Source organism: Carcharhinus amblyrhynchos, chromosome 12, assembly GCF_965287045.1.
Source record: "Carcharhinus amblyrhynchos chromosome 12, sCarAmb.v2.hapA, whole genome shotgun sequence".
Taxonomy (NCBI): domain Eukaryota; kingdom Metazoa; phylum Chordata; class Chondrichthyes; order Carcharhiniformes; family Carcharhinidae; genus Carcharhinus; species Carcharhinus amblyrhynchos.
In genome coordinates this window covers 81,487,404-81,503,770 of record NC_137335.1, presented here as the reverse complement: position 1 = coordinate 81,503,770, position 16,367 = coordinate 81,487,404, and the positions used below count along the sequence as shown (strand labels likewise).

The following is a 16,367-nucleotide window of genomic DNA, read 5'->3' as shown; positions in this document are numbered from 1 at the left end:
ACTAGGGGAATTTCACAGTAACTTCTTTGCAGTGTTAATGCAAGCCTACTTCTGACAATAATAAATAAACTTAAACTAAAAGCAGGGGAATCTCTCAGCAGGATATATTGATTAAAAGATAAGTTTTATAAATTATAAATTAAACATCAATCCAAGGCACTTCCAGCAATGCGGTTTTGAGGTGCGACTGGTGGGATAATTAACCAATCATTTCCATTCTGGCTGGAAAAAGCCATCCTGCTTAATGTAGAAAAACATCCCAAAACCCAAATAACCAGCCACTGAGCCAAAGCCATGTGACCTAATGCATGGTCAAAGAGGTGGATTTAAAAGCAGTCCTTCCAGGAGGAGAAGGATGGAGAGAGGACTGGGGAGAGAGTTCCTGGTTGTGAAATCTAGTTTGCTGAAGGCCCGAGGGTCAGAGATGGAGAGAAAGGGGGCTGGCAGGGGAGGGGAGGGGAGGGGGGGATATGATCAAGAGGCCAGAGACTGAGAAACAACCCCATTATACAACATTAGAGCTTCATGCCTGTTGTTATCACGTAAATGTGTCTTCAACCCTGGCTACTGCTTGTAAAGGATTGCTGCTATCTAGAGGATTAGGGTATGCCGGCGTTGGACTGGCGTAAACACAGTAAAAAGTCTGACAACACCAGGTTTTAGTCCAACCAATTTAGGCCAGAACTCTCCATTCACCTGACGAAGGGGCTAACCCCGAAAGCTTGTGAGTCTATCATCAAATAAATCGGTTGGACTAAAACCTGGTGTTGTCAGACTTTTTACTATCTAGAGGATTACACAGACTGCACACAATATGCTCATACACCTATGTAGAATACTGGTGAACTTGCACACTTCCTGTCCACAAACTTCACTCCACAATATTTGGTCTCACATTCCGTGGCAATATTTGAAATTACGTCACCAAAACTATAATGGGAATTCCCTATGTAAACAGAAACTGGTGTAATTGCATTAGATGGCCATTAGATGGAGCTACAGCTGTATCCTGTGCCACTCTATCCTCTGAAACAGTTTAAAGTTTATTTATTAGTGTCACAAGTAGGCTTATATTAACACTGCAATGAAGTTACTGTGAAAGTCCGGAGCCTGTTCAGGTACATTAAGGGGCAATTCAGCCTTCGGACCTTGGGAGGAAATCGGAGCATCTGGAGGAAACCCACGCAGACATGGGGAGAACGTGCAAACTCCACACAGACAGTGACTCAAGCTGTGAATCTATGCTTAATGCTATTGTCTGTACCTTTAATACTTTACTAGCTGTAAAGGCTCACATTCTAATCTGTATTCTGTAAACTGAGTGTGTGTCTTTATATGCCCTGTTCGTGATCAGAACTCCCACTCACCTGAAGAAGGAGCAGCGCTCCAAAAGCTCGTGTCATTTGTTAACAAATAAACCTGTTGGACTTTAACCTGGTGTTGTGAGACTTCTTGCTGTGAGGCAATGCCACAGGAAGTCTACTAATCTATTTCTAATAACGCAGAATGAAGTTTCAAATTGCTTTCCAGAGTTGCCCACATAAAACAAGAACAACTTGCACTTATACACTACTTTTAACACAACAACACATCCCAAAGTGCTTCACAACAACAATTATCAAACAAAACTTGACTCAGATATTAGGGCAGGTGACCAAAAGTTTAACCCCTGTAATCCCATGCATTTACCACGACTAATCCATCTAACCTACACATCTTTGGACACTAAGGGGCAATTTACCATGGCCAATCTATCATTGCTGGCGACACGGTGGCATAGTGATTAGCATTGCTACCAGGGACCTGAGTTCGATTCTCGGCTTGGGTCACTGTGCGGAGCCTGCATGTCCTCCCCGTGTCTGCGTGGGTTTCCTCCGGGTGCTCCAGTTTCCTCCCGCACTCCAAAGATGCGTGGGTTAGTTCGATTGGCCATGCCTTAGTGTCAGGGGGATTCGTAAATACGTGGGGTTACGGGGATAGGGGGTGGGTGGGATTGTGGTTGGAGCAGGCTCAATGGGAGGAATGGCCTCATTCTGCACTGCAGGGTTCTACGATTCTATGGATTTATTCGGCCTCTCGTCATCGGAGAGCACTCTGAGAGACCAATTTCAACAGCTGAAAGAACATTCACCAATGAGGGAGCAATGGAAATTGGGGATGCGCAAGAGGCCAGAGATTTCCCTCGTGCTCTCCATCTTTCAAAAGGAGTGTCGATTTGGAAATACAGATTCGACCCGTGTGCGTCGCTCTGCCTCCCCATAACCAGGATGGACCGAGGGACAGCTCACCAGTTAGCATGACGATGAAGGGCAGGTGATGTTCCTCTGTCGTTCCCCAGTATCCGGCTTCCCCCAGCAGGTTCCTGTCAAGCACCTGATGGTAAAGTTCTTCGATCCACGCCTGTGACAGCACCATCAGAACTCGACTGCTTTGCACCTGTCGCACAAACTCCTTCTGCGGAAACACAGCCAAACATTCCCCAATTACCACACTGCTAAACAAACCCAGTAGATGGCCTGCCTACCACACTAATGAGTAACACAAAGTATCAATTTCAATGTCAGTGCAAAACCAGGTACGTACTTCCCAATGATGGATGTGATGAAAATATTATCGAGATATTTTTGGAATTTTTTGTATAATTCTGTGAAGCAGGCTTGTGTGAGTGTGTGAGTAAGTGTGCGTGTGTGTGTATATGAGTGTGTGTGTGTGTGTGTGTGTGTGAGTGAGTGTTTACATGCTTGTGTGTGTACGTGTGTGTGAGGGTGTGTGTGAGTGTGTATGTGTGTGTATGAGTGAGAGTGTCTGTGAGTGTGCGTGTGTGTGTGTGAATGTGTGTGTGAGTGTACGTGTGTTTGTGTGTGTGAGTGAGTGTGAATGAGTGGGTGTGTGTGCAGACTCTGCAACAGAGAATTTTACCCAAGCCCTCTCCCCTGCTCTATCCCCATAACCCCATACATTTATCATGGATAATTATTCTAACCTACACGTCTCGGGACACTAAGGGTCAATTTAGCACAGCCAATCCACCTAAGCTGCATACCTTTGGAGTGTGGGAGGAAACCGGAGCACCCAGAGAAAACCCACGCAGGCACGGGGAGAATGTGCAGCCTCCGCACAGACAGTGACCCGAGGCCAGAATCGAACCTGGGTCGCTGGCACTGTGAGGCAGCAGTGCTAACCACTGTGCCACCCCAACAAATTCTATTCGTGAGTCTAATCAAGTAGGATTCGTTTTGGGGGAATGTACCGTAAGAGTAATTTTAACTGCAAATGTAATCTTGTGTGTTTGACTTTTCTTTTCTGAATAAATATTTTAATGTAATATTGCCAGGTAACTGTTTCCCCACACACAGATTCCCCCGTCAGACTCTGACATCAGAATCCTACTGGATAAATCCTGTCCAAAGTGCCACCCGTTCCCGGGATCAGAAGTTGTCAGATCCAAACGGTGGCTGAGTGCTAACCAGTGAGGCCGGGACGGGGGCTGGCTTCTTGCGGTAATAATCACAGGCGATCAGCTTGAGGTTGAGCGACAATGCGTGGAAGGCCACCAGGTACAGCCCGTCCGCATTCATCAGCGTCTGACAGCAGGAGTTCTCGCTGCACTCCACGCCCGGGGAACGTAGGAGCTCTGGAAGAGACCGGCACACGAGGTGGTCACCACAGCAATTACTCAGTAACATCAGCAGAACCGCAATCAGTATTCCAACTGCACTGGTTACTTTTCCCTCTTTGAAATGGCTTTGAGGGGGAGGGATATTCCTGGAGATTTACAGGGAGTCACTGACTCATTATTTAACATAAAATACCGCAGATGTTGGAATCTGAAACAAGAACACAAAATGTTGGAAAATCTCGGCAGGTCTGACAGCCTCCGTGGAGAGAGAATCGAGCCAATATTTCCAAAGAGTCATCCAGACTCAAACTGTTGGCTCTATTCTTCCTCTGCTCTCAGACCTGCTGATACTGACGAGTATTTATTGCCCACCCCTAGTTGCCCTGGGACTGAGTGACTTGCTCGGCCATTTCAGAGGGGCATTTAAGAGTCAACCACATTGCTGTGGCTCTGGGAGTCACATGTAGGCCAGACCATGATAAGGATGGCAGATTTCCGTCCCCAAAGGGGCATTAGTGAACCAGGTAGATTTATACAATCGATCACAGTTTAGTGGTCACTATTACCGAGACTGGCTTTTATATTCCAGGTTTTAATCAACTGAATTGGAGTTCCACCAGTTGCCATGGTGGGATTTTGAACCCCATGTACCCAGGCATTAGCCATGACCTCTGGATTAACAGCCCAGTTACAATATCACTATAACACCTCTCCCCTTGGACCAGGAAGTGTTATATTGTTTCACACACAGGGTTAATGTAAGTCATTCCCAGGTTAGGAGGGATGTTTGAACCTTGAGTAGCAACGTACTTGAACCACTTCTTCAAAGGTGTCTGCTCCAGTATACATTTCTACTGGAAAACAAGAGCCTGCATTTCTATAGCACCCTATTCCACCTCGAGATGTCCCACAGTACTTTCCAGCCAATGAAGCACTTTTGAAATGAGGGTCATGGTGTAATGTGTTATGAACAATGCCTCATTTTGAAGTTGAGTATATATATTTGTTAATAAAGATAAAAGGATTTCACTGTTTAGGTTGCTTGTAAACCTTGGTGCCTGAGAGTCTGGGTAAACTCCTGACCTCTGGGGGTGGTGATGGCCTGATGGTATTATTGCCAGACTATTAATGTAGAAACTCAGCTAATGTTCCAGGGATCCAGGTTCAAATCCCACATCGGCAGATATGGAATTTGAATTCAATAAAAATTATCTGGAATTAAGAATCTACTGATGATCAAGAAACCATTGTCGATTGTCAGAAAAAAAAACCCATCTGGTTCACTAATGTCCTTTAGGGAAGGAAATCTGCTGTCCTTACCTGGTCTGGCCCACATGTGACTCCAGAACCACACAGCAATGTGGTTGACTCTCAACTGTCCTCTGAACAGGGCAACTAGGGATGGGCAATAAATGCTGGCCAGCCAGTGATACCCATGTCCCACACATGAATAAAAAAAAGTCAAGTTTTTGAGTTTGTTTGTACATATACATTTTCACAAGGTTGTACAATTCTTGAAGTTACGGAGACCAGGTTTACCGAGGTTCAAAGTTTAGTGGTTCTCATGGGGATGAAAAATCACACAGTACTGTTGTCCAACAACAGTAGTCAAGTGGTACAGATACAGAGAACAGAGAAAAAGAGAGTTCAGTGTGTGACGGAGAGCGAGGACGGGAATTTTAACCTCACTGAGGAGTAAAATTACAAGGATGTTGGGACAGTAATGAGCTGATCAGTCAGTTTTAGGGCTCAGCAAGGTGACCCGTTTAGCAGAGCAGCTACTGGAAGACTGAGTTTAGGGACCTCATTTATTTGCTCTGCATTTGAAGAAACAGTGAACTTAAAGTGTGGTTTTTGGATTTCTCGCAAGAGATACAGGTTGGGAGAAAAGCATTGAGTGAATGTCCAAGAATTTAGTGGAAGAAAACTGCTTTCAACTGCACCAGTCCCAAACGAGAAGCTGGTGTGTTAAGCTAGAGGTAACTCTTCACTGGTTTATGCGTCTGTAAGGATATTACTGGGATAAAGAATTTGAGTCCATCTTTGTGTGTTTGTATTGAGATTTTTCCAATCTTTTTGTCTGGTGTAATATAGTTCATTGTTCTTATTTAATAAATATTTTACTCTTTGTATTAGAAAATCATCAACAGACTCCTGTGAATTTGTTCAGTAACTTTCCTCCACAACTCCTTAAAAGCAAAAGTTAGGATCGATCAAATCAGGTTTCACTCTGGAATCTGTCTTGCCCAGAATTAAAATCAGCTGGGATTGTAACAGATGTAGGAAACTTGGCAGCCCATTGGCGCACAGCAAGCTCCCACAAACAGCAATGTGACAATGATTAGAGAAACTGCTTTAGTAATGTTGGCCGAGGGATAAATATTGACCAGGACACTTGGAAGAACGTCTCTGCTCCTCTCTGAAATTGTGTGGTGGGATTTCTATCTCTACCTGAGGGAAGTGGAGCAGGCGAGAGGCGGACAATGACTTTGGGTGGGATTTTACAGTCTTGGGACGAGCGAAGCTGTAAAATCCTTGCCCAACCATTGAAGCATTTAAGTGTTTGGGAATGAAAGTGGAGGGGGGGGCGGAGAAACCGTACCTGACTGCAGGCCTGAGCAAAACGTGGAGGCAAAGCTCTGGAGGGAAGAGTCGACCTCCTCCGGGTTCTGGAGGGACAGGAGGCGAGGCAGGAGGGTGACAAGCGACTGGATGAAGATTCGGGCACTGTGCTGGTCGGCCTCCTGGTTCTTTAGGACCTTCAGGGTCAGGGTGGCGCCGTGGAGTGACCTGTGACCCAGGCAATCCCTGGGCGTCTGCTCCTCGTCCGCCAGGGAGCAGTTATCGGAGCCGATCTCGGAGACGTCTGACCTCCCCGAGTCCTTCTCGGCTGCCATCGAGTACTGGTCGCAGGAGTCGAACTCAGTCCTGGAAATGTCCTGCTCGTCAATGCTGAAGTTACTCTCGCTGTACCTGGACCCAGGTGGCTTATTATTAGTCCTGGGGTCAACCGATAAGAAGTTTGCCAAATCCGGGTAAGTGTGGACGTTGTTTCGGTGAATCGCTTCCAACTGTTCCCCCTGCTCCAATCCCAATCCTGGGATTTTGCTGAGAGCTTCATTAATATCCAGGCCCGTGGAATATTCCAAGTGGTTCCTCAGCTGCGGGGGGTTCTCCTCCGGGGTGGTTTGGCCCATGCCCTCCTCCAGAGTGGTGCGGCCCGTGTCCGTGGTGACGCTGATGCTGATGTCGGGGCTCTTGTCGTTGCTGGACTCCCAGTGAGCCTGCTCGGCCGACAGGATGCGCCTCTGCCACCTGAAGTCGGCCTCGCTGATCTCCATGGACTCCCGCGTGGACTCGGTGCCGCCCTTCAGCTCCTCCGAGTGCTTCAGCAGGTGGCGCACCTGCTCCTCGTTCAGCCCCTTCCCCTGGCTCAGCTCGTCCAGGGCCCCGAGCAAGGTGCAGACGCAGGACACCGAGGCGTAACAGGCCTCAATCCCTCCCTTAACGCAGGCCTCCGTCATTCCATCCATGATGCTGCAGAGATAGAAAAAGACAACAGTTAGTCCCTTGGTCAATCAGAGGGTGAGTATTACTGAAAAAAGAGACCTGCTGTAGAAGCTTTTCATCTTGCACTCAACAGGACAGGTGTAAGAATGCCAAATTTTGAAGTCAGCAACATGGGAAATTTACGCTACATGGGAAATGGGTGCCTATTGGTTGGCTAGTTGATTCTGGTTGGTCAGGCGTTGCCATGGAGAATGCAACAGGCAACTATTACTTCCCCCCCCCCACCCCAAATGCTTCTGTTTAATTTAAATAAAGCACAATGCCTGGACATGTTCCTTTTGCTTGCAGAGGACAGGTCTCCTCATATGAATATAGGTGGCTTCCAGCACATGTAAGCGACCAACATTGCGAGCCTGTTTGATCATCTGAAATTAGTTGTTTGTGCAGTTAGTAGCGCATTCTACATTGTTCATACAGTGCTGTCCAATCACGGAATCAGACCTAACATTAGACTGAGAATTACATGTGATCCGGGGTCATTATCCCACCGGATTGCTTTGTCGTGCCCTATTTCAGAGTCAGGCTTGCACAGTGAGCCACTGGCTCCAACCCGCTTACCAACTCTTTACCACATTCTTCGTACAGTATAAATTGTTGCTCCCTTTGAAATTTAGCATTCTTGCATCTGTCCTGATGCGTGCAAGACACACAGCTCTGACAGCAATGCTCTCTTCATGAGAGTACGAGAGGCATGGACAGAGCGGATAGTCAGAAGCTATTTCCAGGGTGGAATAGAGGGCATAGGTTTAAGGTGCGAGGGGCAAGGTTTGAAGGAGATGTATGAGGCAGAGTTTTTACACAGAGAGCAGTGGGTGCCTGGAACTCGTTGCCGGGGGAGGTAGTGGAAGCGGATACGGTAGTGATTTTTAAGGGGCATCTTGAATAGGATGGGAATAGAGGGATATGGTCCCCGGAAGGGGAGGGGGTTTGAGTTAAGTCGGACAGCACGGTCGGTGCAGGCTTGGAGGGCCGAAGGGCCTGTTCCTGTGCTGTAATTTTCTTTGTACTTTCCAGGCAAATTCCCCCACCGTCCTGAAAATTCCCACATCCTCCTCCTTGTTTATTCGAAGGGGGAATATTTGGTGTGGGGGGAAACGTGGGGATCATCAGAATAAAACTCAAACTGTGAGACAAAAATTACTCATCCAATCTGTGGCTTCAGAAAGAAGGATTAAAGAACAAAGAAATCTGGATGAGAGGCACAAATTTAAGGTTTTGAGTGAGTGATACGGGGTTGGGGAGGGGGTAGGATTTGTGAAGTAACAGTTTTACACAGTGGGAGGTACGACCTGGGACCATGACAACCATAAGTGACTGTCATAAAAACCCATCTGGTTCACTCATGTCCCCTTAGGGAAATCTGCTGTCCTCATCCGGTCTGGCCTACATGTGACTCCAGAGCCACAGCAATGTGATTAACTCTTAACTGCCCTCTAAAATGGCCAATCAAGCCACTCAGTTCAAAATTTCAAAGCTTATTTATTAGTTTCGCAAGTAGGCTTACATTAACACTGCAATGAAGTTAGTGTGAGAATCCCCTGGTCGCCACACTCCGGCGCCTGTTCGGGTACACTGAGGGAGAACTTAGCACCTAATCAGCACGTCTTTCAGCCGGTGGGAGGGAACTGGAGCACCCGGAGGGAACCCACGCAGACACGGGGAGAATGTGCAGATTCCGCACAGATCGTGACCCGAGTCGGGAATTGAACCCTGGACCCCGGCGCTGCGAGGCAGCGCTGCTAACCACTGTGCCACAGGGCAATTAGAGATGGGCAATAGATGCTGACCCAGCCAGTGATGCCCATATCCCATGAAAATAATATAGAAAAATAAAATTGAATTCTGCTAGCTGTCAAGGTGGGATTTGAACTCCTGTCTCGGGCACAGTAACCTGGGTCGCTGGGGGGGAGGGGGGGGGTGGTGCTAACTGACACTTTGGAAACTGAGATTGATCGAGTTTAGTGCGGAAAAGCTCAGAGGTCCGAAGTGGACGGAGTTAACAGACAGGAGGGGAGAGTGTCGGTGATAGCACACACGGCAGGTACACTGAGGACAGGACTTACATCTTGTGAAGATCCAGGTGAGATTTCCTTTTCTGACTGGACCTCCTCTTGGTCTCTCCTTCGTAGACGGTGGGTCCCGCCAGGTCGTACAGGCGCTGGGGGCTGCTGAGGATCTGTGCAGACAGGTTCAGGGGGGAGTGTTAGTGCGGTTAAAGGCACAGTCCCAACTCACTTCTTACCCAGTCTCACCTCTGCGTCAGTGGGTTCAAGCCCCCGTTCCAGAAATTTTAAGCATAAAATGGAGCTCAGACTTCCCCCCCACACCAGTGCCTGCGCAGAGGGAGTGCTGCACTGTCAGCGGTGCTGTGTTCCAGGTGAGCTGTCAAACCCGAGGTCTGTCCCGTGGTCACTATTCCGAAGAACAGTCGTAGAATTCTCCCTGGCATCCTGCCCCACTCCAGCATTATACTGGAGTGTCAGCCTGCTCTGTCCCAGTGCTGCACTGGAGTGCCAGTCTGCTCTGTCCCAGTGCTGCACTGGAGTGCCCGTCTGCTCTGTCCCAGTGCTGCACTGGAGCATCAGTCTGCTCTGTCCCAGTGCTGCACTGGAGCATCAGTCTGCTCTGTCCCAGTGCTGCACTGGAGCATCAGTCTGCTCTGTCCCAGTGCTGCACTGGAGCATCAGTCTGCTCTGTCCCACTGCTGCACTGGAGTGTCAGTCTGCTCTGTCCCAGTGCTGCACTGGAGCGTCAGTCTGCTCTGTCCCAGTGCTGCACTGCAGTGTCAGTCTGCTCTGTCCCAGTGCTGCACTGCAGTGTCAGTCTGCTCTGTCCCAGTGCTGCACTGGAGCGTCAGTCTGCTCTGTCCCAGTGCTGCACTGGAGCATCAGTCTGCTCTGTCCCAGTGCTGCACTGGAGCATCAGTCTGCTCTGTCCCAGTGCTGCACTGGAGCATCAGTCTGCTCTGTCCCAGTGCTGCACTGGAGCATCAGTCTGCTCTGTCCCACTGCTGCACTGGAGTGTCAGTCTGCTCTGTCCCAGTGCTGCACTGGAGCGTCAGTCTGCTCTGTCCCAGTGCTGCACTGCAGTGTCAGTCTGCTCTGTCCCAGTGCTGCACTGCAGTGTCAGTCTGCTCTGTCCCAGTGCTGCACTGGAGCGTCAGTCTGCTCTGTCCCAGTGCTGCACTGGAGTGCCAGTCTGCTCTGTCCCAGTGCTGCACTGGAGCGTCAGTCTGCTCTGTCCCACTGCTGCACTGGAGTGTCAGTCTGCTCTGTCCCAGTGCTGCACTGGAGCATCAGTCTGCTCTGTCCCACTGCTGCACTGGAGCGTCAGTCTGCTCTGTCCCAGTGCTGCACTGGAGTGTCAGTCTGCTCTGTCCCAGTGCTGCACTGGAGTGTCAGTCTGCTCTGTCCCAGTGCTGCACTGGAGTGTCAGTCTGCTCTGTCCCAGTGCTGCACTGGAGTGTCAGTCTGCTCTGTCCCAGTGCTGCACTGGAGTGTCAGTCTGCTCTGTCCCACTGCTGCACTGGAGTGTCAGTCTGCTCTGTCCCAGTGCTGCACTGGAGTGTCAGTCTGCTCTGTCCCAGTGCTGCACTGGAGCGTCAGTCTGCTCTGTCCCAGTGCTGCACTGGAGTGTCAGTCTGCTCTGTCCCAGTGCTGCACTGCAGTGCCAGTCTGCTCTGTCCCAGGTATTTAAAGAAGTGAATGTGAATGCAGGAGTGAGCTTTGAGTGACAGTGATCACTGGATCGTGTTGGGGGCAGATAAAGGTGGTGATACAGAGAGAGAGATGAGCAACGTGTTAGCGCGTGGGGGCCGTTTCGGCTTTACTGAGGCTGGATCATTCTGCCTTTTTCATTTACTGGGCACCAGTTTACAGACCAAAGATTGGTTTTATGAAGAAAACATGAAATTAAATTTTAATCTAAGGCACAAAATTTTCATACAGCCCTCCCGTTCCCTCTTACTCCTCCACCAGACTTCCTGTCACCTTCCCCCGTCACCCTCCCCGTCACCCTCCCTGTGACCCTCCCTGTGACCCTCCCCGTCACCCTCCCCGTCACCCTCCCTGTCACCCTCCCTGTCACCTTCCCTGTCACCCTCCACCACCCTCCCTATTGTTCGCCCCATCACACACTCTGTCACACTCCCAGTCTCACTCCCTGTAGCCCTCCCTGTCACACCCTCTGTCACACCCCCCCCCCCCTACAAATCCAGGTGCAGACAGGGCAAAGGGCAGCGGCTCTCTGTGCGTCAACGTGAGGACATTACCGTACCTCTTTCATGATCTTGATAGCCTCCACCCGGTGCTGGGGGGGTGGGTACAACAGGAGGCGATGGTACAGGGACTGCAGGACTGGCCGCAGCGACTCCAGACAGCCGACCAGCCGCACCAGCTCCGCCGCGATGTAATAAATGGTGCGTGCCACCGGCCCAATGAGCGCCGGCGCCGTGGAGGAGCACCCGGATCCGCGGCCATGATCGGAGACCCCCGACAGGGCGGCCTCGCTCTCCGTCAAGAACGCCACGTGGCCCGAGGAGATGGTCTTGTCGTGGACGGGGTTGCCCAGGATGACGATGAGAGCCGGGCACAGCTGCTTCCTGTGGCAACAAGAACAGTGGATCAGGGGAGCGGAGTGAGCGCCAACGACCCTCCATAACACACCTCCAAGCGCCGCGCCGCTCAGGAACATTACCACTGGCACTGGGCCACCTTCCACGCCCGTCAAAGAGGCGGGGGTTGTGGGTGACCCCCCCTGAAGGGTCAGGGAGAAACTGGGACCCGGCTAACAACAACAACTTGCGTTCAGTTAGCACCTATCGCACAGAAAGGATTGATGGGAACCGGAGGTGCAACTTTTTTCTTCTACGCAGAGGAACGAGCTGCCGGAGGAAGTGGCTGGGGCAGGGACTTTGACAATATTTAAAAGGCATTTGGACAGAAACATTGCTAGGGAAGGTTTAGAGGGACGTAAGAACATAAGAAATAGGAGCAGGAGTAGGCCATCGAGCCCTTCGAGCCTGCCCCGCCATTCAATAAGATCATGGCTGATCTGAAGTGGATCAGTTCCACTTTCCCGCTTTCTCCCCATAACCCTTAATTCCCTTGTCTGTCAAAAACCTATCTACCCGTGACTTAAATATATTTAGCGAGGCAGCCTCCACCACTTCAACGGGCAGAGAATTCCAGAGATTCACCACCCTTTGAGTGAAGAAGTTCCTCCTCAACTCCGTTCTAAACCGCCCCCCTCTTATCTTGAGGCTGTGCCCTCTAGTCCTACTGTCCTTTCTGAGTGGGAAGAATCTCTCTACCCCTACCCTATCCATCCCCTTCATCGTCTTATACAATATGGGCCAAATGCAGACAAACGGGGTTAGCTGAGATGGTTGGCGTGGGTCGAAGGGCCTGTCTCCGTGCCATACATTTTATGATTCTATGAAAAAGCCTCAAGGAGCTTTGCAGAGGCAATTAGAAACAAAATATCATTGGGGTGGGTTAGCTGAGTTGGCTGGGCCAGTGGTTCGTGGGTGGCACAGTGGGTAGCACTGCTGCCTCACAGTGCCAGGGGCCCACGTTCAATTCTGGCCTTGGGTGCCTGTCTGTACATTCTCCCCGTGTCTGCGTGGGTTTCCTCCGAGTGCTCTGGTTTCCTCCCACAGTGCCTAACTAGCAGGTTAGGTTGATTGGCTATGCTTCATTGTGCCTTAGTGTCGGGGGATTAGCAGGGTAAATATGTGGGGTTACGGGGATAGGGCCTTGGGGGGGGGTGGGGGGGGATTATTGTTGATGCAGACTCGGTGCGCCAAACAGTGTCCTCCTGCACTGTAGGGACTCTATGACGCAGAGCGACACCAAGAGTGTGGGTTCGATTCCCGCACTGGCTGACGTTATTCACGAAGGCCCCACCATGCCCCCGACTGAGATGTGGTGATTCACAAATTAGACCACCACCAGTTAGCCCTCCCCCCTCAAAGGGGAGAGGGGATCCTACGGTCACCTGGGGCTGTGGCGACTTTGCCTTTAGCACGTTGAGCCTTTCCAGAGGAATCACAGCAGATAACCAAGGATTTCAAGGAGAGTTTTACAGGAGGGAAGCGAAGCCTGGAGAATGAGGGGCAAAGGCCCTGGGGGCGGTGAGGGGGTGGGAATTAAAAACAAGAGTTTTAAAATGAAGGTGATCTATATCACCGAGTGACTGTGTAGGTCAGAGACCTCAGTGGGGAACAGTGCTTGGTATCAGTTCAGCAGGTGGACAGTTCAATGGAGAATGAGGTTCCAGAAGCAGATTAGGAACAGGAGGAGGCCACTCAGCCCGTCGAGCCTGCTCCATCCTTCAATACGATGAATGCTGATTGGAAATCTCAAAGCTTTCTGGGGCACCGGTTAATAGATTCTGAGCTACAAAATCCACTCTTTTTTAAACAGTTGCCTGGAAACCGTGATGTGACAGAGAAAGGGTCTCTGAAGGACTCAGAGAGAGTGGCTCAAAAATGGGATGTGGGAAGTGGGATGAGAGTCGGTGTCCTGGAAGCGAGTCCGGCGCGTTCTCTCAATGGAAAATTCCAGAATTCAATATCAGACTGAGAGGAGAAGATTGTTGGTGAAAGAATTCTGAACTCCTGTAACGACTTTAGATCAGGCAACTGAGGTGGGCCGGTTAGAATATGAACTCCCAGATTAAGGGCCAAATTAATGGGCCAATCGGAAAGCCTTTTGCTTTATGCTTAACCAGGCGTGTCAGTTCCTCTGGCACTCCAAAGGGGCTCTGGTTTCCTCCCCAGAAGGCGCGCTGGTTAGGTGGATTGGCCGTGCTAAATTCTCCCTCGGTGTACCAAACAGAGGCCAGAGTGTGATGACCAGGGTATTTTCACAGTAACTTCATTGTATTGTTAATTACTACTACTTGTGACACTTATAAGTAAACTTAACAGACCAATAACATCACTCACCACAGGAGGTCTGTGAAACCTTTATGGCGATGCATGATGGGAGAGGAGCTATTCAGCATGGAGAGGATGCACTCGAGATACAGGAGCTGGAGCTGCTGGTTGTTACTGAAAGCAAGATTTCAGAGTTAGATCAGAGCCTGCACAAACCTGACCAGAAAGTCACATTAATCCCCCGGACAAAGTAGGAACGAGTTCACAGAAGAGCAACCAATCATTGGGTCAAAGGGAAATGATCGATGTGCAGCAGTAAATTGAGTCCCCAGTGCTCACTGTGAGTGTTCCGCCCCATGGGTTGGGACAACTACACGCGGCAACTGCGACGTCACAGTCGATTCCGATTAAACGGAACAAGATGTGGAGATGCCGGCGTTGGACTGGGGCGGGGCACAGTAAGAAGTCTCACAACGCCAGGTGAAAGTCCAATAGGGTTATTTGGAATCACGAGCTTTCGGAGCGCTGTCCCTTCATCAGGTGAGTGGAGAGATGGGTTCACAAACACGGCATATAAGAACATAAGAAATAGGAGCAGGAGTAGGCCATCTAGCCCTTCGAGCCTGCCCCACCATTCAATGAGATCATGGCTGATCTGTCGTGGCTCAGTTCCACTTTCCCGCCCTCTCCCCATAACCCTTAATCCCCTCTCTTATCAAAAACCCATCAACCCGCGTCTTAAAAGTATTTAGTGAGGTAGCCTCCACCACTTCAACGGGCAGAGAATTCCAGAGATTCACCACCCTTTGAGTGAAGAAGTTCCTCCTCAACTCCGTTCTAAACCGCCCCCCCTTTATCTTGAGGCTGTGCCCCCTAGTCCTACTATCCTTTCTGAGCGGGAAGAGTCTCTCCACCTCTATCCTATCCATCCCATTCATCATCTTATATGTCTCAATGAGATCTCCCCTCATTCTTCTAAACTCTAACGAGTACAAGCCTAGTTTATTCAGCCTCTCCTCATAGCTCAACCCCCTCAACTCCGGCATCAGCCTAGTAAACCTACTCTGCACTCCCTCCAAGGCCAAAATATCCTTGCGTAAGTACGGCGCCCAAAACTGCACACAGTACTCCAGCTGCGGCCTCACCAACGCCCTATACATATAGACACAGACTCAATTACAAGGTGCCGTGTCTGTGAACTAACCTCCTGATGAAGGCGCAGCGCTCCGAAAGCTCGTGATTCCAAATAACCCTGTTGGACTTTAACCTGGTGTGGTGAGACTTCTTACTGTAAACTGAACAGGACTGCAATGTGATGCCACTTATATACAAACTGCATCAGTGCTTCGTAAAGACTGCAGTTCCACCCAATTCTGAGCGGATTATAACAGTTTAATTAGACAATGGGAATCAAGTGAGTTACAATACATTTCTCGTGATGTGTGTCTCTGCAATCAGAGCAACTGGACAAAATGTAAACTGGTGCATAACCACCTTTACTCAGAATACAGCAGAAAGTGATGGAAGAGACACCAGTGTTATCAAGCAACACTTACTCAGCAACAACCTGCTCAGTGATGCTCAGGTTGGGTTCCGCCAGGGTCACTCAGCTCCTGGCCTGATTAGTCTCAGTCCGGACAAGCACAAAACAATTATATTGCAGAGGGAAGGTGAGAGTGATTACCCTTCACTTCGAAAGCAGTGACTGAGTGTGGCAACAAACAGCCCCAACTAACTGCACTCAATGTGAATCCAGAGAAAACTCCCTGGCTGCAGAGATACCTGCCACCAAATAGATGGTTGTGGTGCTTGGAGATTAATCATCTCAATCTCAGGACGTCACTGCAGGAGTCCCTCAGGGTAGTGTCCTAGACCCAACCATCTTCGTCAATGACTTTCCCACCATCATAAGGTCAGGGATGTTCGCTGGTGATTGCATAGTGCTTCAGAGGGCGGTGAATCTGTGGAACTCATTGCCACAGAGGGCTGTGGAGGCTGGATCATTGAGTGTCTTTAAGATCGAGAGATTGAGATAGATAGGTTCTTGATCAATAAGGAGATCAAGGGTTACGGGGAAAGGGCAGGAGAATGGGAATGAGAATCATGTCAGCCATGACTGAATGACAGAGCGGACACGATGGGGGCCGAATGGCCTAAATCTGCTCCTATATTTTGTGGTCTTATGTTTAGCACTATTCACAATTCCTCAGGTACCAATAGTTTCTGCAAACTGCAGCAAGACCTGGACAAGGTTCAGGTTTGTACCGATAAATGGATAGTAACGGTTGGGAGTATATA

General features: G+C 49.7%; 1 protein-coding gene across 1 annotated transcript in view; it reads right to left on the bottom strand.

Annotated features, from left to right (window-relative positions):
• arfgef3 (ARFGEF family member 3) overlaps window positions 1-16,367 on the bottom strand; it is a 107,260-nt gene that overhangs the window by 44,750 nt on the left and 46,143 nt on the right. Inside the window, exons 9-14 of the mRNA XM_080200831.1 lie at window positions 14,139-14,243; window positions 11,465-11,789; window positions 9,253-9,365; window positions 6,222-7,156; window positions 3,468-3,634; window positions 2,289-2,454 (exon numbers count right to left, since the gene is read on the bottom strand). Of these exons, the coding sequence (XP_080056957.1) occupies window positions 2,289-2,454; window positions 3,468-3,634; window positions 6,222-7,156; window positions 9,253-9,365; window positions 11,465-11,789; window positions 14,139-14,243 (1,811 nt within the window). The remainder of the gene's footprint in view (window positions 1-2,288; window positions 2,455-3,467; window positions 3,635-6,221; window positions 7,157-9,252; window positions 9,366-11,464; window positions 11,790-14,138; window positions 14,244-16,367) is intronic.